This window comes from Lontra canadensis, unplaced genomic scaffold (genome assembly GCF_010015895.1).
Source record: "Lontra canadensis isolate GAN:19392208 unplaced genomic scaffold, GSC_riverotter_1.0 scaffold30, whole genome shotgun sequence".
Classification (NCBI taxonomy): domain Eukaryota; kingdom Metazoa; phylum Chordata; class Mammalia; order Carnivora; family Mustelidae; genus Lontra; species Lontra canadensis.
In genome coordinates, this window is record NW_022631024.1 from 15,378,592 (window position 1) to 15,395,494 (window position 16,903).

General features: G+C 50.7%; 1 protein-coding gene and 1 pseudogene across 3 annotated transcripts in view; one reads left to right on the forward strand and one right to left on the reverse strand.

The window, feature by feature from the left end:
• GPR107 (G protein-coupled receptor 107) overlaps nucleotides 1-16,903 on the forward strand; it is a 65,596-nt gene that overhangs the window by 36,872 nt on the left and 11,821 nt on the right. For all 3 annotated transcript variants that reach the window (XR_004383686.1, XM_032866088.1, XM_032866087.1), the window contains exons 13-14: nucleotides 1,143-1,273; nucleotides 3,664-3,707. Coding sequence is in view for 2 of the 3 variants with exons in the window: in XM_032866088.1 (XP_032721979.1) it covers nucleotides 1,143-1,273; nucleotides 3,664-3,707 (175 nt within the window). In the remaining variant the exon portion in view is untranslated. The remainder of the gene's footprint in view (nucleotides 1-1,142; nucleotides 1,274-3,663; nucleotides 3,708-16,903) is intronic.
• LOC116872816 lies at nucleotides 12,656-16,573 on the reverse strand (annotated as a pseudogene).

Below are 16,903 nucleotides of genomic sequence, written 5' to 3' on the forward strand. Positions count from 1 at the left end.
TCCCACCGTGTTGCACCACTCCCGGTTGCCCTGTCCCCCCAGAGCAGCTATTGTCCCTCCAGGTAGACCTTCCTTCCCCACCCAGACTGGGATGTGATGGGGCACAGCCCTTGCCGGCTTCCCTCTCTCACACCCCGAGGGGGCTGACGGCAAGGTTCCATGGCAGGCAGCTCCGAGGAAATGGGACATTGAAACCATCAAATACAAGGAAGTCGTGCATCGATAAGCACGGGGACTAGTCTGGGAAGGCCTTGAATATCAGCCCGGAAACGGGAGCTCCTTCTTTGTGGTCATGGGGAGCCAGTGCACGCTTCTGAGCGAGAAGTGATTGATGTACAGACGTGCGCCCAGACTTTCCAGAACGTTTCTGGCACTGCGAGAACACCGTCGGGCAGCTCGCGCTGGCTCTGAGGGCAGGGCCCGAGGAATCTGGGCTGACTGGGGTGGGCGGTGCCTGCCATTCAGCACCTGAGCAGCTCTGCTCAGGCCTCGGAGCCCAAAAAGCAAAGCAGAATGTCCTGGTGATCTGTGCTGCGTCACAGATCACCCCAAATGCAGTGACAGAGAGCAACAATAACCACATACTGTCTCACATTCTATGTGGGTCAGGAGTTGAGGAAGGGCTGCGCTGGGCAGGTCCAACGTGGGGGCCTCCTGCGGTCCGACAGTGGCTGGGGCTTCCTCGAAGTCTTCGCTTACCTCTGTGTCCAGGGCCGGGAAGACTCGATGAGGCGGACTGGGAAACGCTGGGGCTCCTCAGCCAAATCTCTTTCCCTGCCTGGTCTCTCCACCTTGGCTGGCTCGGGGTAGCCAGACTTTTACAAGAGAGTTCAGGGCTCCAAAGGCGTGTGTCCCCAGTGAGCCGGCCGGCCAGAGGTGGTGTCCTTTGTATGACCGACCTTGGAAATCACACGGCCTCACTGCCACCTAACTGTTGCTCAGGGCAGTCACAGGCTCAGGAGGAGGACACAGAGACACTTCGTGAGGGGAGAGCATAGTGTTCTGAAAAGCACATGGCACTGGAGAGAATGCCGTGACCGTGGTTGGGGACCTGCAGGCCCCAGGGGCCACCCCCTCCTGGGACTGCTATTGTGGGGATCTGCCCTTGCATTAGGGCTTCAGCCACTTCTCGTGTCCTGTAGGTTCTGGCGAACGTGGCCTACATCATCATAGAGTCCACTGAGGAGGGGACTACGGAGTATGGCTTGTGGAAGGATTCTCTGTTTCTGGTAGACCTGCTGTGCTGTGGAGCCATCCTCTTCCCAGTGGTGTGGTAAGTCCCCCGCAGGGAGGGGGCCGCGGTGCGCCCCGGGGCTTGTGTGCCGAACAAGACCAGGCTGCCGAACCAGCCTTTCCCAGTCTGGTCCGAGTCACGCAGGGCATCTGCCGGACACATGCAGCTTCCTGGCTCCCCAGCGGACGTGGGTCCGTCTCCAGCAGGAGCCTGGGGTTGGCGTTTGCATCCAGTTCCTCAGTGCATTCCGGCAGAGCTGATCTGGCGCCGTGGCTTTGAACACAGATGAGACAATAGAGAAGGGTCTGGAAACGAGAGCTCAGCAGCAGCGTAACCTAGCAGCATGATTTAGAGGGAAGGGAATTGAAATCCCATAAATAGCCTTTTCTTGCCGGGTTAGACGCAGAGTGCGGGAGTGCATGATCCTGAACTAGCGAGAGGCCCAGAGCATCACCACGTACGTATCCCCAGAACGGCAGGCCGGAGGTGCACATGCTGTGCTCCGGTTCTGTAAAGCAGCATTAGCACCCCGTCCGTGGTTGATGAGAGAAAATGTCCTTGTTAAATCTGATGCCAGGTGAAGGGAATTTCTGGTTCTATAGGAAGCAGTAGAGGAAGAAGGTTCTGGCAACAATGCTACAGTGAACTAGTTCGTGGCTGTTTGGGAGCAATTACTTCTTTTCGAATAAAGTTTTTATTTTTATTTTATTTTTTATAGGTTTTATTTATTTGACAGAATGAGAGCACGGGCAGGGGGAGCAGCAGGCAGAGGGACAGGGGGAAGCAGGCTTCCGGCTGAACCAGGAGCCGGATACGGAATTCGAACCCAGGACCGTGGGATCATGACCTGAGCCGGAGGCAGACGCTTAACTGACTGAGCCACCCAGGTGCCCCCAGAGTAAAATTATTAAAAATATATTTACCTGCTTTCCATTAGAAATGATGTGGTCCACGCTGCAGTGGCCTCATGAAGTAAATTCTTATTTTCCCGGATCCTGGGATTTATCTTCTTTCAGTTATTCTGATTATTTAGAACATGGTGCCAGTGGGGTGTAATCCTTATTCCAGCCGATCAGACTAAGTCTTGACCCTTACTCTGTCACACATCACGCCGGCGCACGTAGCTGTGCAGCAGCTAGTTTCCAGCAGAGACCACGAAGCACGAAGGAGGCTTCTTGAGCGCTCCCGCCACCCCGCGTCCTACCGGTGCAGGCAGCTCAGGCACCTGTAACAGGATGACCAGCACTGTCTTCAGATAGAGCGCCTGACTGTTCTTGAACAGAGTCTGATCCCTTCTCTCCCATCTACTACTCCTATCAGAAAGAAGGGACTTGGGGATTTGGGGAAGATTCGGGTGAGCCTCAGGGCTGCGAGTGGCCATTTCCTGCCCCTTGTTCATTTCAGCACCAACGAGCAGGTGCCACGTGGCAAGGTTCTCGAAGGTGAAGGTTCTGGAAGTTGCTGTAAGATGTAAAACTAGGTCCTAGAGGAGACTTAAGGAATAGTATCGAAGGTTCTTTTGAAGCGCTCAGAATCTGCTGGCTTGGGTTTGGTGCGAGCTTTGTGCTAGCTGACTCTCCTGCCCTGCGCCATCTAGTTCTCCTGGGTGGGAAGATGACCCAGCGGCAGCAGTGGCGGGAGGGGTGGCTGTCCTTAGGAGAAAAGGCTTATAGTCATGGTCAGGTAGAGAGTGAGTGGCCTGTGAGGACTTCAGCCCCCATGTAAGACCCGTCCTCCCCCTGGGCTGGATCGGCCTGGACTGTTGCCATCGTTTTGGGACAGTCTCTCCCTCCCAGCCTCTGCGCTCTACCTAGAACTCCGGCCCCTCGCAGTGCTCGTCCGGGAATGTGTGAATGCTGCTCTGCTGCTGTAATGAGCTACCCAGCACATCGCATCAGGAAGACAGACTCCCTGGAGGACGACACTTTGTCCAGCAGAGTTCTGCATCTCCAGTCAGTGAAATAGGGAGTTTGAGGGAAACCAAGTGTTCCCGAGCTCCTAGACCTAGACTTTAGAAATCAGCCTCTAGCCTTGCTGTGCGGGGGGGACATGTTCTCCAGGTAGCAGGTGCTGTCCACGGCTGTGTTGCGGGATGGTGTAGTTGTGGGAATGAAAGATTTTAGGTGGAGGGAGAGATTCAAGAGGGTTGAAATGATTGTGTTTTGCTTTGTCGTCCTCTCACACCCAGGCCCCTGCCAGACCTTTTTTGGCCATTAGAGGGCATCCTTAACTCACAGGCTTGAGCCTCAGACAAGGCAAGGTGTCCGTTAGCAGAGATGATGTTGTTTAGGGAGAGTGCTCTAAAGCCATCTGGGCCAGCCCTTTCCGTTGAGAACTGGGGAGTTCAAGGCCTTGAGTTACTAGTGCTGGAAACAGAGAAGAATGCAGATCTGCCAGCTAACCTTTGTTCTCCAAACATTTATTTTTAGGTCAATCAGGCATTTACAAGAAGCATCAGCGACAGATGGAAAAGGCAAGTTCCCCTGTGCTCTTTGGTGCTGCTGGTCCTTCCCCAAAGCCGCAAGCCTGGGTACTGCCGGGAGGTGGAGGCGAAGGGCTGCTGTCTCCTGGGAGGCAGGCTGGGGAGCCCCAGGGACTTGGTGAGAGCAGCCAGGGTCGTTTGCTTGACAGGCAGGAGGTAAACTTCACAAAGGTCTGCTGTGAAGGGAGGCGGGGGGGGGGTGACGATTGCCACTTGATAAGATGATTCATTCCATTTCCACTCGTGAGCGTGATTTTCACCTTCTCCAGACTGAGTCAGGAGGAGAAAATCTTGTCTGGGAAGGACCAGATAGCACTTCGCTGTGAGAACAGGAGGCATAATGGATTGGGGATGGCTATGTGTAAAGCATCCCTTCCTGCTGATTTAACACGCTTTCAAAATAGATGTGTCAGGATTCATTTAAGATGAGACCGACGCCAGAGAACCTTCGAAACGCTCTGGTCTTTACATGCCGGTGCCTTGATAACCCTCCTGTATCTCTTTGTTTTCCTAACCATCCCTCCTAAGAAAAGCCACGGAGAAAATGTTTTGTGCATTTCTGAGCTGATTTGAATAGTGCACGATGGCATAAAGGGGGGCTTTGGACCACTAGGGACTGAGAAGCAGTGCTTTCTCAGGGCTCGGAGCCGCCGGTGGGTCCAGGTGCTGACAGCAGTGTTCTTCAAGGCAGATAATTCATTTGTTGTTGATGAAGTTTTGTTGCTGACCCTTTCTTTAATTATTGTAAAAGTAATAGGATTCATTTTAGAAAAATTGGAAATCAGGTAATAGGTACCTTATTTCACACTTGCCATATAATTAATACCACATGATTTTCTGATTTTCTTTAAGTTGAACTACACCCGAGTTCAAGGCTTCACGCCAGTGTCTGGCAGGATCCCGGGGTTTTTACGTAGAGCACCACACTCGGGGGTGTCTGCTACTCTTGTGGTTTTGGTCCGTAGTCCTTGCTTTGGAGATTTCTGCCATCCGGCCCTCATCACGCTCTGGCTCTGGGCGGCCTGGCACCAGGGGGTCCTGCCTCCCTGGGCCCACTCCTCCTGAGTGGCTGCAGGCCCCACTCAGAATGTGCCAGCCCGTTTTCTTTCCTGTCCTGGGAAATAGCTCTTTGTTGTTTTTCCCTCTTTTTCTTCAAAAGCACTGGGTTCCCTTCTCCCTCTGGGACAGATTCTTGTCAGTGAGTTTCAGCTTGAACTTCGTATAACAGATTTGCTTTTAGCCTGGTTCAGAGCTCAGAGAGCCCTCCTGCCTTCTTGGAATGGGGTAAGGGGAAATCACAAAAGATAAAACACAAATTAGAATCCTAATCAAGCACCGCAGCACAAACAGAAAAATCCAAAATAAAAAATAAAAACTCACCTTCTGAGAATAACTGTGTGGGAGATATTCTTGTCTTCTCTTCCTTTTCTGTGCTTGTCACATAAAAAGGAGCCTTTATTATTTTTGTCAATGAATAGGTCGTTCTCTTAGTTTTAACGTATTAAGGGGCAGCCAGCTGGCTTGGGTTCGCAGGCTCAGTTGGTGGACCATGTGGCTTTTGATCTCAGGGTCGCGAGTTCGAGCCCCATGTTGGATATAGACATTACTCAAAATGTAAAGTTTAAAAAATGTTTTAATATCTTGAGGTGAGACATTTTACTTTTTCATCTTTATACACTTCGGTGTTTCTGGATTCATTTCTCTTACTGCTGGGCTGAAAATGCTTAAAAATTCCAAGGAGGCCCTCCTCCAGTTGGTGAGTTTTATGGGTAGTTTTCTTCTTGGCCTCGCCGTTCCCCTTTGTGGATCCTCTGACCTTCCTCACCAGCTCCATTTCCCTCTTCTCCATCATCCTGATCCCTCTGACGGCCTCTCTGCATTCTGCAGCCAGCTTTGAAGGGCTTGGGGATGACCACGGTGAAGGGCTTGGGGATGACCACGGTAATGAATCGTCTCTGTGACCATTCATTCCGCAAGTGGCTGGTGGCTAGTGGTTGATGGTTAGCCAGCTGAACCAAGATGGGATCGGAATTGTCCCCACACATCTGTAGTGAAAAGAAACGAGGACCTGAATGCTGTTGTCATTGTCTGGGGCACACGAGGCAGTTTCTCGTTTTTTCCACCAGGTGACAGCACGCGACCTATTCAGCGAGAGCAGTGTCAGAACAGGAAGTCACAGGAGCAGACCAGGGCTCTTGCTCACGGTTTGCTGGTTGACATATTGTTAAGAAAGTCCCCGTTTCGCATCAGCAAATATCACAAATCCTTTGAAAGGGGGTCGGGGTGCCTGGGTGGCTCAGTTGTTGGGTGTCTGCCTTCGCTCAGGTCATGATCCCAAGCTCCTGGGATCAAGCCCCGCATTGGGCTCCCTGCTCAACAGGAAGCCTGCTTCTCCCTCCCCTACTCCCCCTGCTTGTGTTCCCTCTCGCCCGCTGGGTCTCAGTCCGTCAAATAAGTAAATTTAATTTAATTTAAAAAGGAGGACAGAGTAGTTAAAGAGTGCGGGTGTCTTGATCAATGTGCTTTCACTGAATTGATTTAGGCCGTGGCTGCTTATTCGCTGATCTGCAAATGCATATTTCATTCAGGACTTTGAAAAATGGTTATGCCGGTAACTCTTCCAGAGGCGGGGAGGTCACGTCCCCCCTGCAGAGAACTCTCAGGAATAGCATCCCCTGCCCCTCAGCACAAGCCACCCTGGGGTGTGACGGCAGAGCAGGTGGGGACAGAAGTGAGGCAGGAGCTGGAGCCAGCACACTGCTAAGCGCCCCACCGCAGGCTCCCCGGTGTTATGCTTGACCTCCCACCCCCAGCCCGTGCTGCTCAGTGCCCCCTTCTGCGGTCTGGAGGCAGCTGGCAGAGTGAAGGCCATGGGCAGTGATGCCTGCTGCTAGATTCGCAAGCATTTTGCAGGTTGGCAGCTGATGGTTCCTGATCTTAGGCTCTTTGTGCCACTGACTCAGTGCATGACCTTGACAGTGACTTGGACTTGAGACTCTCCGTGTAAGTGCAGTCCAGGCTCACTGATTGCCAGTGGGGGAAGTGCTGTTTGCAGTGGCTGTCCCTGCATTTGGGGTGGCGGGGTGGCTTTCAGAGCGCTTGTTTGGATGTTTACCTCTTCGCCTCTGGAGTCCTTTTGACTGAACCTGAGGGAAACATTAAGGATGAAACCGCCCAGTGTCCTTCAGCTGTGTCTTTGTCTCCTCTGTCACACGCTGTTGCTTCTCTGAGCTCCTCGGTCGTTGAAAGTCACTGTCGCGCTGCGTTCTCTGAACGGAAGCTTCCCAAGTACCGCACAGACACCCGAGCTCGGGTTGCACCAGGTTTTGCCCGCCGACATTGACTGTCACTGCCCTTGAGGGTGGACCTGTTTCCTCCTTACTCCACCATCAATACCTCCGAGGACTGGCCGGGGGATAGACGTCCTACATTTGGTTAACAGTTCCTGCCGCTGCTTGTCTTTTTTCCCTGTCCTGTTTCTGAGGAAGACTCAGAGGAAGTGTTCTGAGGACTCTGGCTTTTATGTGAGCTTCAGAGGCATTTAAACAAATGGTGACAGGCTCTAGTGGCAAGGTTTGTGGAGGCCTGGCCTCACTGGGAGCAGCTGCCACATTCTGCAAGTAGCTGCGGCCGTGGGAAGTACTCATCAGGGTAGCAGTTCCCACGAGGGTCCTCGGGGTCACGCTGTTTTCGTTGCTGGCCACGGTCATCGTTTTTTGCTGTTGACGTTGGCTCTGATGGTACGGGAGCAGTGGTGGGTCAGGCAGCGGCGGCCTGAGCATGATTTGAGGCAGTATACCGAACTATATCAGCGGCCCTTACTCCCTGCTTGCCAGGGGTGAAAGAGGCTCCTTTCACTTAAGAGTGACCTCGATGGGGGCGCCTGGGTGGCTCAGTGGGTTAAAGCCTCTGCCTTCAGCTCAGGTCATGATCCAAGGGTCCTGGGATCGAGCCCCGCATGGGCTCTCTGCTCAGCAGGGAGCCTGCTTCCTCCTCTCTCTCTGCCTGTCTCTCTGACTACTTGTAATCTCTGTCTATCAAATAAATAAATAAAATCTTTAAAAAAAAAAAAGAGTGACCTCAATGAAATAGTAAAAACTATGGTTATTAAATCTCAACCCTTAAACATATGTCTTTTAACATTCCAAATGTCATGAAATGGGAAGTATACGTGAAGCACTTCTGTCAGGCACCGGAGTATGATAGTTGTCTTACGGGAACGCACATGTACAGTTGTTGGAGTTGCAAGCTGAACCAGCTGCTTTTCTCTTGGGAAATCATTTTTGTTTGAAAGAATAAAACTGGTATGGCTACTCAGACATGAGCTTTTGTCAGACATCTTAAAAATGAATGAAGTAAACAGTTCAGGGAAATGAGAAGTATTTGTTGCTGGTGATCTCATTTTCACTTGAAAGCACAAATGTTAATTTAGGAAGACTTATATCCACCACTGAAGGCTTGATAGCTTCCCTCTTCTTAAAAAACATATGTGAGAAGGGGTAATATTAACAGTTGTGACTTTAAAAAGTATTTTATAATAAAAAGAGTCAATATTTCAGAGACCTGTATGACTGGGTCGAACCTGGCCAGTGCATGTGACACAGTCATGCATGAATAAAAGATCCATTCAAAGTGCAAGGTGGACCATTGGATTTTTTCTTTAAGATTTTTCTTTTTTAAAAAAGATGTATTTATTTATTTGAGAGAGAGCGCAGGTACACATGAGAGGGGCCAGGGCAGAGGGGGAAGGACAAGCAGACTCCCCACTGAGCAGGGAGCCCTACGAGGGCCTCCATCTCATGACCCAAAGATCATTACCTGAGCTGAAATAGAGTTGGATGCTCAGCTGACTAAGCCACCCAGGCGCCTCAAGATTTTAAAGTAATCTCTACACCCAGCACGGGGCTCGAACTCAAAACAAATGACAGGTCATGGACACTCATTGATACAGTTTCAGATTCCCCACCTCACTAATCTTTAAGAAGCTACCACTTGTCGGGGCACCTGGGTGGCTCCGTCGTTAAGCATGTGTCGGGTCATGATCCCAGGACTCCAGGATTGATCCCTGCATTGGGCTCTCTCCTCGGGGGGAAGAAGCCTGCTTCTCCCTCTCCCACTCCCCCTGCTTGTGTTCCCTCTCTCACTGTGCCTCTCTCTGTCAAATAAAATCTTAAAAAAAAAAAAAAAGCTACCAGTTGTCAAGTTTTAATGTCAAAGAAGACTGTTCACAGTTCTCTGACAAGGCCCCTGTCTGTATAAGGCCATATTTTCTTCACATAGTGCAACCAAAACACTCTTTCATGGCACATTGACTACAGAAGCAAATATGAGAATCCAGCTGTATTCTGTTAAGCCAGACATCAAAGAGATTTTACAAAAACAAAATAATTCCAATCATCTCAAGTTTTTTTGAATGAGTCTTTTTTTTTTTTTAAGATTTTATTTATTTATTTGACAGAGGTCACAGTAGGCAGAGAGGCAGGCAGAGAGGGGGGGGGAAGCAGGCTCCCTGCTGAGCAGAGAGCCCGATGCAGGACCCTGAGATCACGACCCGAGCCGAAGGCAGAGGCCCAACCCACTGAGCCACCCAGGCACCCTTGAATGAGTTATTTTTAATTAAAAAAATGTTTATACTAGTAATGGATTTGTTACTTTTAAATTGATTATTAAATACTTTTGAAATTTGTTTAATTTTCTAATATGATAAATATTGGTAGATTTTACCCACATAAACAAAGTTCTTTGAGGTCCTCAGTAATTTTTAAAAAGTGGGAGGGAATCCTGAGACCAAAAGTTTGAGAACCGTGTGATAGGGATGAGGCTTCTTGAATCTCTCGTGGTCATGACCTCCATGACCGAAAAGCCTGCCTGTTTTGTTTTTTTTTTCCCCGTGCCTAGAGAGTTTATTTCAGACTTACGTAGCTGGATTCTTGTGACTAAATATTTAGAGTTCATTAGTTCTGGGCATCTCGTGCCAAAAAAGTATGTTTTATTTGGGGGCATTCATGTAAACAGACCTAATAAAAAACCCATTGATGAGAAAGGAAGAAAATTACCCTGTCCTGTTTCTATAAATAGTTTTCTTAAAAGATTTTATTTATTTATTAGAGAGAAAGCATGCACAAGTAGGAGAAGGGGGCGGGTGGCAGAGGGAAAGGGAGAAGTAGACTCCCCTCTGAGCAGGGAGCCTGACATGGGGCTTGATCCCAGGACCCCTGAAGGCACACATTCAAAGGGTGGAGGGCGCCCCCTTCCGCCCCCCACCGGCCCCTGTAAATGACGTTTTCCTGGAATGCACCTTGCCCATTTGTGTGTGCACTGTCTGTGGGCGCTTTTGCGCTTCAATGGCAAAGTTGAGTCCTTGGGGTGGAGATCATCAGGCCCACGAGTGTGCTCTCTGAGCTTCTAGAGAAAAAGTTCTCCAACTCCTGGTTGTTGTTAGACATTAAAGAGATTCGTATCTATTACAGAATGATACTGACCACTGACTGCTCACCCCTTACTGAGCACTTTGAAAACTGTAAGGCTTGCATAGATCTAAGAACTTACCACTTGTAAGCGTTTGTGCAACTCCATTTTTGTGTCTAGGACTGTGTTGTCATTTGATTGGGGGCAATAGCTTTTGCACCATTATCTGCTCTGATATTGTACCTAATTATTCTAATAGGACCCTGTGTTTTTCTTTCACTAACAAGATGGCCTTTAACATGACTTGCCATCCGTTTACCAGGAGCGCTCCGGGTTTTACACTTGTACCGGGGCTGACGTTTATAAGCACTGTCTTCCCTGACTCCTTTGACTCAGTTCCTGGCTATAATCTCAGGTTTCTCCAATCTTTATTTACATTTTCCCAGGAGAAACTAAGGTGCTCAGGGCCACTGATTCGGGAGGCAGGGAGCATTATTATTACTAGGCCAGACCAGGAAGCCTTAGGTCAAAAGCCCTAGGGTGAAGAAGGAGGTGAGGAGAAGGAGGAGCCTCCCAGCCGCACATTTTGCTGTGATTTCCCTTCCCCGGCACGAGGGGAGGGCTCTAGGACTGGGTGCCGCCTGGGCGGGGATGAGTTCCTCCAGAATTGTTCTGTGCTCTTTTCTGCCCTGCCCTTGAAGACAGCGTTGGGATTGCCCACTCTGGAGCACCGGTTTCAGGGTAACAGGAGAGAAGAGGCAGGAAAAATGAGATGCCCTTTATCTGGTCACTCAAAAACTTTTCATCCTTCCTCTTGGCCCTGGGTGTGGAGCTGGAGCATATGTTCATGATCCTCTCCCAACCCTGAAGTCTGAAGCCGTTACCATGAGAGCACCATAAACAGCCCTCTGCTCCAGAAAGGTGGCGTGCTGGCAGGCCAAGAAGGCTTTCTCTCCGGCCGGTGTGGTGCAGCGGTTCAGAAGGCTCCCCTGCCAGGGCGCCTGGGTGGCTCAGTGGGTTAAGCCTCTGCCTTCGGCTCAGGTCATGATCTCAGGGTCCTGGGATCGAGCCCCACATCAGGCTCTCTGCTTGGCAGGGAGCCTGCTTCCCCCCTCTCTCTGCTCCTCTGCCTACCTGTGATCTCTATCTGTCAAATAAATAAAATCTTAGGAAAAAAAAAAAAAGTTCCCCTACCACGGGGTGGGGGCAGTGTGGCATTCTGTCCTGCACTCAAGGCCGCCTCATGTCTGAGTGTGGCCAGCTCTCTAGGTCCCACATTTTCCATGTGGCATCCACGAGTGCATTAGGGGAAGGGGTGTGTAGGCGCCAGAAACTGGGTGAGATTTTGTGCATGCATGCATTTACCTAGGCAGAGGGTTCATGGCTTTCAGCAAATCTCAAAGGAGTCCATGACCCTGGAAAGGGTAAAACTACAGCCAGATAGGCTGTTACGAAGAAGTAAGGCGAAAGAAAGAGTATTCGATTATACTGGCTACTGCAGTGATTTATCATTTCTTTTAATCACCAAAACCCTGTTTTCATTACTTTCCCCTAGCAGATCACCCAAACTTCCTTTAATGTCGTTAATAAAATCATAGCTTCTGCTCAACATTTCAAAATAATCAGTCATTGTTACAGCCTGAATTAATATAGTCCATAACCAAAAGCAGAGAGGCCACTGTATAAATCCCCAACCTGAGAAGCAGCCACATCATGGACATGTTGCCATTTTTTTTTATTAGGCCTTCAAAACATTGGGCACCTTGCTGTCTTGGGGGCGCCCCTGGCCACCCGGCAGGCTTGGTTTGCCATGTGAGTCAGTGTGCCCTTCCTGGTTTGGGACAGGGTTCTTCTGCCCAGGGGCCTTGGCTTGGATTTGGTTTCTCCAAGTCCTGAGTCATGGTTGAAACCAGTGCTTCTCGGTTGATTACCTACCACAGTATTTGGGGAGATGTGGTTCTCTTATGGAGAGGGTGTTGTCTGCTGTTGGCCAGGCTGTGTCATGATGCAGGGGGACATCTGACTTTCTTCCTCACCCAGCTCATTGCCAACTGTGAGTCTGTGCCATGGACAGGCGGGGAGCGGCGTGCTCCTTGGCTCAGCCCAGCCCCAGCCGTGATGTCAGACTAGGGAGGCTTCCAGCGCCATGTGAGCTGCGGGCTGGCGGAGACAGGAGCAGAGTCAGGTCGGCATGGGTCCTTAGGACCCCACCTCCCACCTGCAAAGGGCCTTTGGTGTTTCTAGAGCAGAAGGGGAAAAGAACAGAAACTCACCAGTTGTGCCGGCAGAGATCTTACAGTCTTCCCTGTGGCTGTCAGCCAGTCTCTTGGGCCATTTTACTTCTTTCTTTTTCTTGTTCCTTTACAGTAACTTTTGCACCTTACCTGTTCAGTTTGGTGAATTTTGACCATTCCTCAATTATTGTTTTATTATTTTTTTGCTTTTTTATTTTTTGCTACTTGGTGAATAAGGTTATTACTATCTTTATCTGAAATAATCTTCATAGAGAATGGTGGTTTGGTTATTAGCTCTCAGCAGCCCACTCCTGAGCTGGAAGGAATCTTGCCTTCTTCCGAGCTACCCGATCTTTCTCTTGGGCAAGAGCCATTTTGGGACCGTTCCACCTCTTCTCGGACAGGCAGGCCTCCATCCACTGCTCCCTGGAGGGCCCCAAAACTTGATTTCCGGCAGTAGTTCTGGCAAGCCCTGCATCCAGATAGCGGGTGAAGGGACCAGGTTGACCATCAACGCTTCTTTCCCCATTGTATTCATCTCCAGTCACTTCCACTTGGCCTTCCTAGATCTTGTCCATGCCAGACCTGTTGAGGAGCCTGCAGGCCAGCAGCGGGCCAGCACGGTACGCTGCGGCGTAATTTGTCAGGCCAACCTTCCCACCGTACTTTGGGAGTTCATGAGCATAAGCTGTGCACAAACCGTCATATCCTCTGCGGACATAAGCAAGCTGACACATGATACCTCTGTCGGTTACACGAACTGTTGCCTGTATTTAGGTGTTTTGTACTTACTTTCATCTTTTACCAAGCATTTCCTGGCATAATAATCAGTTTTACCCTCTCGTCGTCTTCTGAATTTCACTTGGTATCTCTTGAAGGAAGCCTTATTCTTGACAACCTTAACAAACCCTGCTCTGGGGGTGCCTGGGGGGCTCAGTGGGTTAAGCCTCTGCCTTCAGCTCAGGTCATGATCTCAGGGTCCTGGTATTGAGCCCTACGTCAGGTTTTCTGCTCAGCAGGGAGCCTGCTTCTCCCTCTCTCTCTCCGTCTGCCTCTTGGCCTACTTGTGATCTCTCTCTGTCAAATAAATAAATAAAATATTAAAAAAGGAAAAACAAACAAACCCACAAAACCTGCTCTGTTTTCTCCTTCCCTTTACCTCTCTCGTGTTCTGTGATCCTGGATCACTTCATTGCTTTTCCCTCCCTCCATCACTCTGAGCTAGTCAGAGCTTAATTTTTCTCCTTAAGTCCATTTTTCCTCCCATTCTTTTAAAATTAATTCTAACTCTGGATCATTGTTTTAAATGTATATTGGAAATGTGTTTTTAAAGATTTTATTTATTTATTTATCTATTGAAGTTTTTATTTATTTATTTGACAGAGAGCACAAGTAGGCAGAGAGGCAGGGGTGGGGGGGAAAGCAGGCTCCCCGCTGAACAGAGAGCCCAATGCGGGACTCCATCATGAGATTATGACCTGAGCTGAAGGCAGAGGCTTATTTATTTATTGAGAGAGAGAGAGAGAGAGAGAGAGTATGCAAGTTCATGAGCAGGGGGAGGGGCAGAGGAACAAGCAGATTCCCCACTGAGCAGGGAGCCCAGTGCCGGGCTCCATCCCAGGACTCCAGGATCATGACTGAGCCAACCAGGAACCCCTGGAAATGTATTTTGAACCACTTTTCACAGGACCCTCAACCATTTGAAAGTCAGAGTTTCCTTCTCTACAGAGTTCTTGTCTTTTTTTTTTTTTTTTCTTAATTTTACTTATTTATTTGAGAGAGAGAGAGAGATCACAAGTAGGCAGATCACAGGCAGAGAGAAGAAGCAGCAGGCTCCCTGCGGAGCGGAGAGCCCGACTTGGGGCTCGATCCCAGAACCCTGGGACCACGACCTCAGCCGAAGTCAGGGGCTTAACCCACTGAGCCACCCAGGCGCCCCCAGAGTTCTTGTCTTACACAGCCGTTCCCCATGCCTGCTCCTCATACTGTCTTCATGAGATGGGTTGGTGGGATCTCCTCTTAGTGGAGGCCAGAGGCCACCTGCTGAGCTGGTGTCTCCCCAAAATGAATAGTTTCAGGCCAGCGTGGTCTCAGGTCAGTGTGTGGCCCGGCTTCCATGCCTGTGCTCGGCAACGAAAGTGGGGGCAGCTGCTGTGCCCCCTCCCACCCCCCGCCCCGCCATCAGCATGGGGAGCTTGAACTTGGAGCTTAAGCAGACTGTAGAGCCGTGGAGCTTGACAATGAGTCAGAGCAGCGCTGATGCCAGCCAGCCCTTGCTAGCATCCTTATTTCTGCAATTTTTGTGTTTGACTCAAAATTCCCTTTGAAGCATGGCAGGGAAGAAGCAGGAGAAAAGGATTTGGGGTAGGTGGGGATGGTTTTAAGCTTTGGGGCTTTCTTATACCCAGAGAAGGATTGTTTTGGAAATGTTTCACCCTTGAAGAGACTGTCACGGGCCTTTGCTTCTGTGTGCCTCGTAAATCGCCCAGTATTAACTCCTCAAGATGGATTGCTGGCAGCTTCTGGGCACTGCCCGGCATTTTGAGCTGTGGGCTGGCAGGGGGATTACAAAGCTATGAATTGCCTTTCTCTTAGTGCAAAGTGTAGGCATTGAGAACGTGGTCTTTAGAGAGCTGTGGACTTGGGTGTTGAGTACTTGCTTTTCTCCTTAAAAGCTGTGTGACATTGGCTAATCTGCTAAACTTCTCCAGGCCTTAATTCTTCCTCTGTGAGGCAGTGGTCACAGTGGTTGTTCCTTCACGGGGGCTGTTGTGAGGTTTTTACCCCAGAGGAAGCATGAGAGGTGCCTGGCATATGGTCCCTCACTCCGCCGATGCTGACAACCAGTGTCGTGGTTCAGGACCATCCAGGCGAGTCCACTGGGGAGGAAGGGGGCCATCTGTCTTCTTGCCAGCCTCCTCGTTCCTCTTGGGGGTACAGAGGAAAGGTAAAAGTCTAGGGAAGGGCTAGTATCTCCTCTAGCTGGGGTACCTTTGCTCTGGATACTGGTCACAGAGATGGCTGCCTTGGTAATTGTTTGTGTGTTTTTAAAGATTTAAATTATTTGTTTATGGGGGGGGCGGCAGAGAGCACAGTAGAGGGAGTGACAGGCAGAATGGGCAGAGGGAGAAGCAGGCTCCCAGCCGAGCAAGGAGCCCGATGTGGGATTTGATCCCAGGACCCTGGGATCATGACTGGAACCGAAGGCAGACGCTTAACTGACTGAGCCCCCAGGCGCCCCTGCCTTGGTAATTATTTGGAACAGCTGCGCACTTCCTGCCTCTGTGGGCACTTGTTCTATTCTCATCAGTAAAAAATCGTTGCCAAAATCCAGAGTCTTGGCCATTTCCTGGGGGGAGAGTGGGGAGCCCATAGCGGGAGGTGGACCTCACAGGAGCTCCTAGAGCAGGTGCACAACCTCCCTGCCCCCCGCCCCCCCCTTCCCCGTTCCCTGGGAGCTTCTTCAAAGTCCTTCTGGCTAAGTCCGATTCTGTAACAGTGGCAGCTGCGCATCTGTTCTAGGAGAAGCTCTCACGGTGATTCTGGTGCTCACCCCGGAAGAACCATTGCCATAAAAACATCCTGACCACAAGCAGACCCATGCCTGAGAAGGGAGGGACGGGCCAGGCCCAGGCACACGGAGCCATGACAGTGCAGTGACTAGACTGTGGGGCTTTGGGCTCTCGTTCGAGGCATTTTCCTCCCACCAGACTCACTCTTTGACCATATTTGCTGTTTGTGGTGATGGGGTCAGAAATAGCCAGCCCAGACTCAAGGAGCCTCTATTCCCGTGGGAGGCTGGCCTGCCTCGAGCCAGTGAGCAGCAAGCTGGGCAGTGTCCGCCACTCCAGGGACAGCTCTTTTGGAAAAAAGCAGGAGGAGGCCTGGGATCCCGGACCGCACCGTGCTGCCTTGCTGGCTGCTCCTTGCGTAATGCTGGTGAGGCTACCCCTCCGGGGCTGGATCCTTGCTGCTCGGCAGGCTGACCACGTCGTGTGCAGATGGCAGCCCCTGCGTCCCCGCTCGGTCCAGTCGCACTCACTGGAGCCTGGGTTCCTGCCAGATGTGGCAGCCGCTGTAACAGTCTGCGGCCCAGTTGGTGTTGGGTCGATGCTATATAACTCTCGTGTGGAAGCAGTAGACGTGGGCCGCGTGCTTACTGGGTGCCGTTTGCTTTCCACGCACTGTCTCCTCACCTCTGCCAACAACCCTCATGGTAGGCGTTGTTATCCTTGTTGGACAGATGAAGAAATTGAGGCTCAGAGAGGTTAAGTGGCTTTTCTGAGGTCACACAGCCAGCAAGCAGCAGAGTTGGAACTTGAACCCAAGTTGTTCAAATGTGCAGGGCCTGAGCTGCTACCTACTTCTGTTTCCAAGCTCAGTACGTGGGCTCCCTCCCTGCCTCTGCGGCCCCGGCTGTGACTGGATCACCCTGGTGGGGGCCTGGCCCCCGGAGCAGGGCCAGCAGTATGTCTTGTGTGTGACTGGAAGTGACCTCTGTCGTGACTGCTGGGTTTTGCAGATGACACAGAGCTTCACTTACTG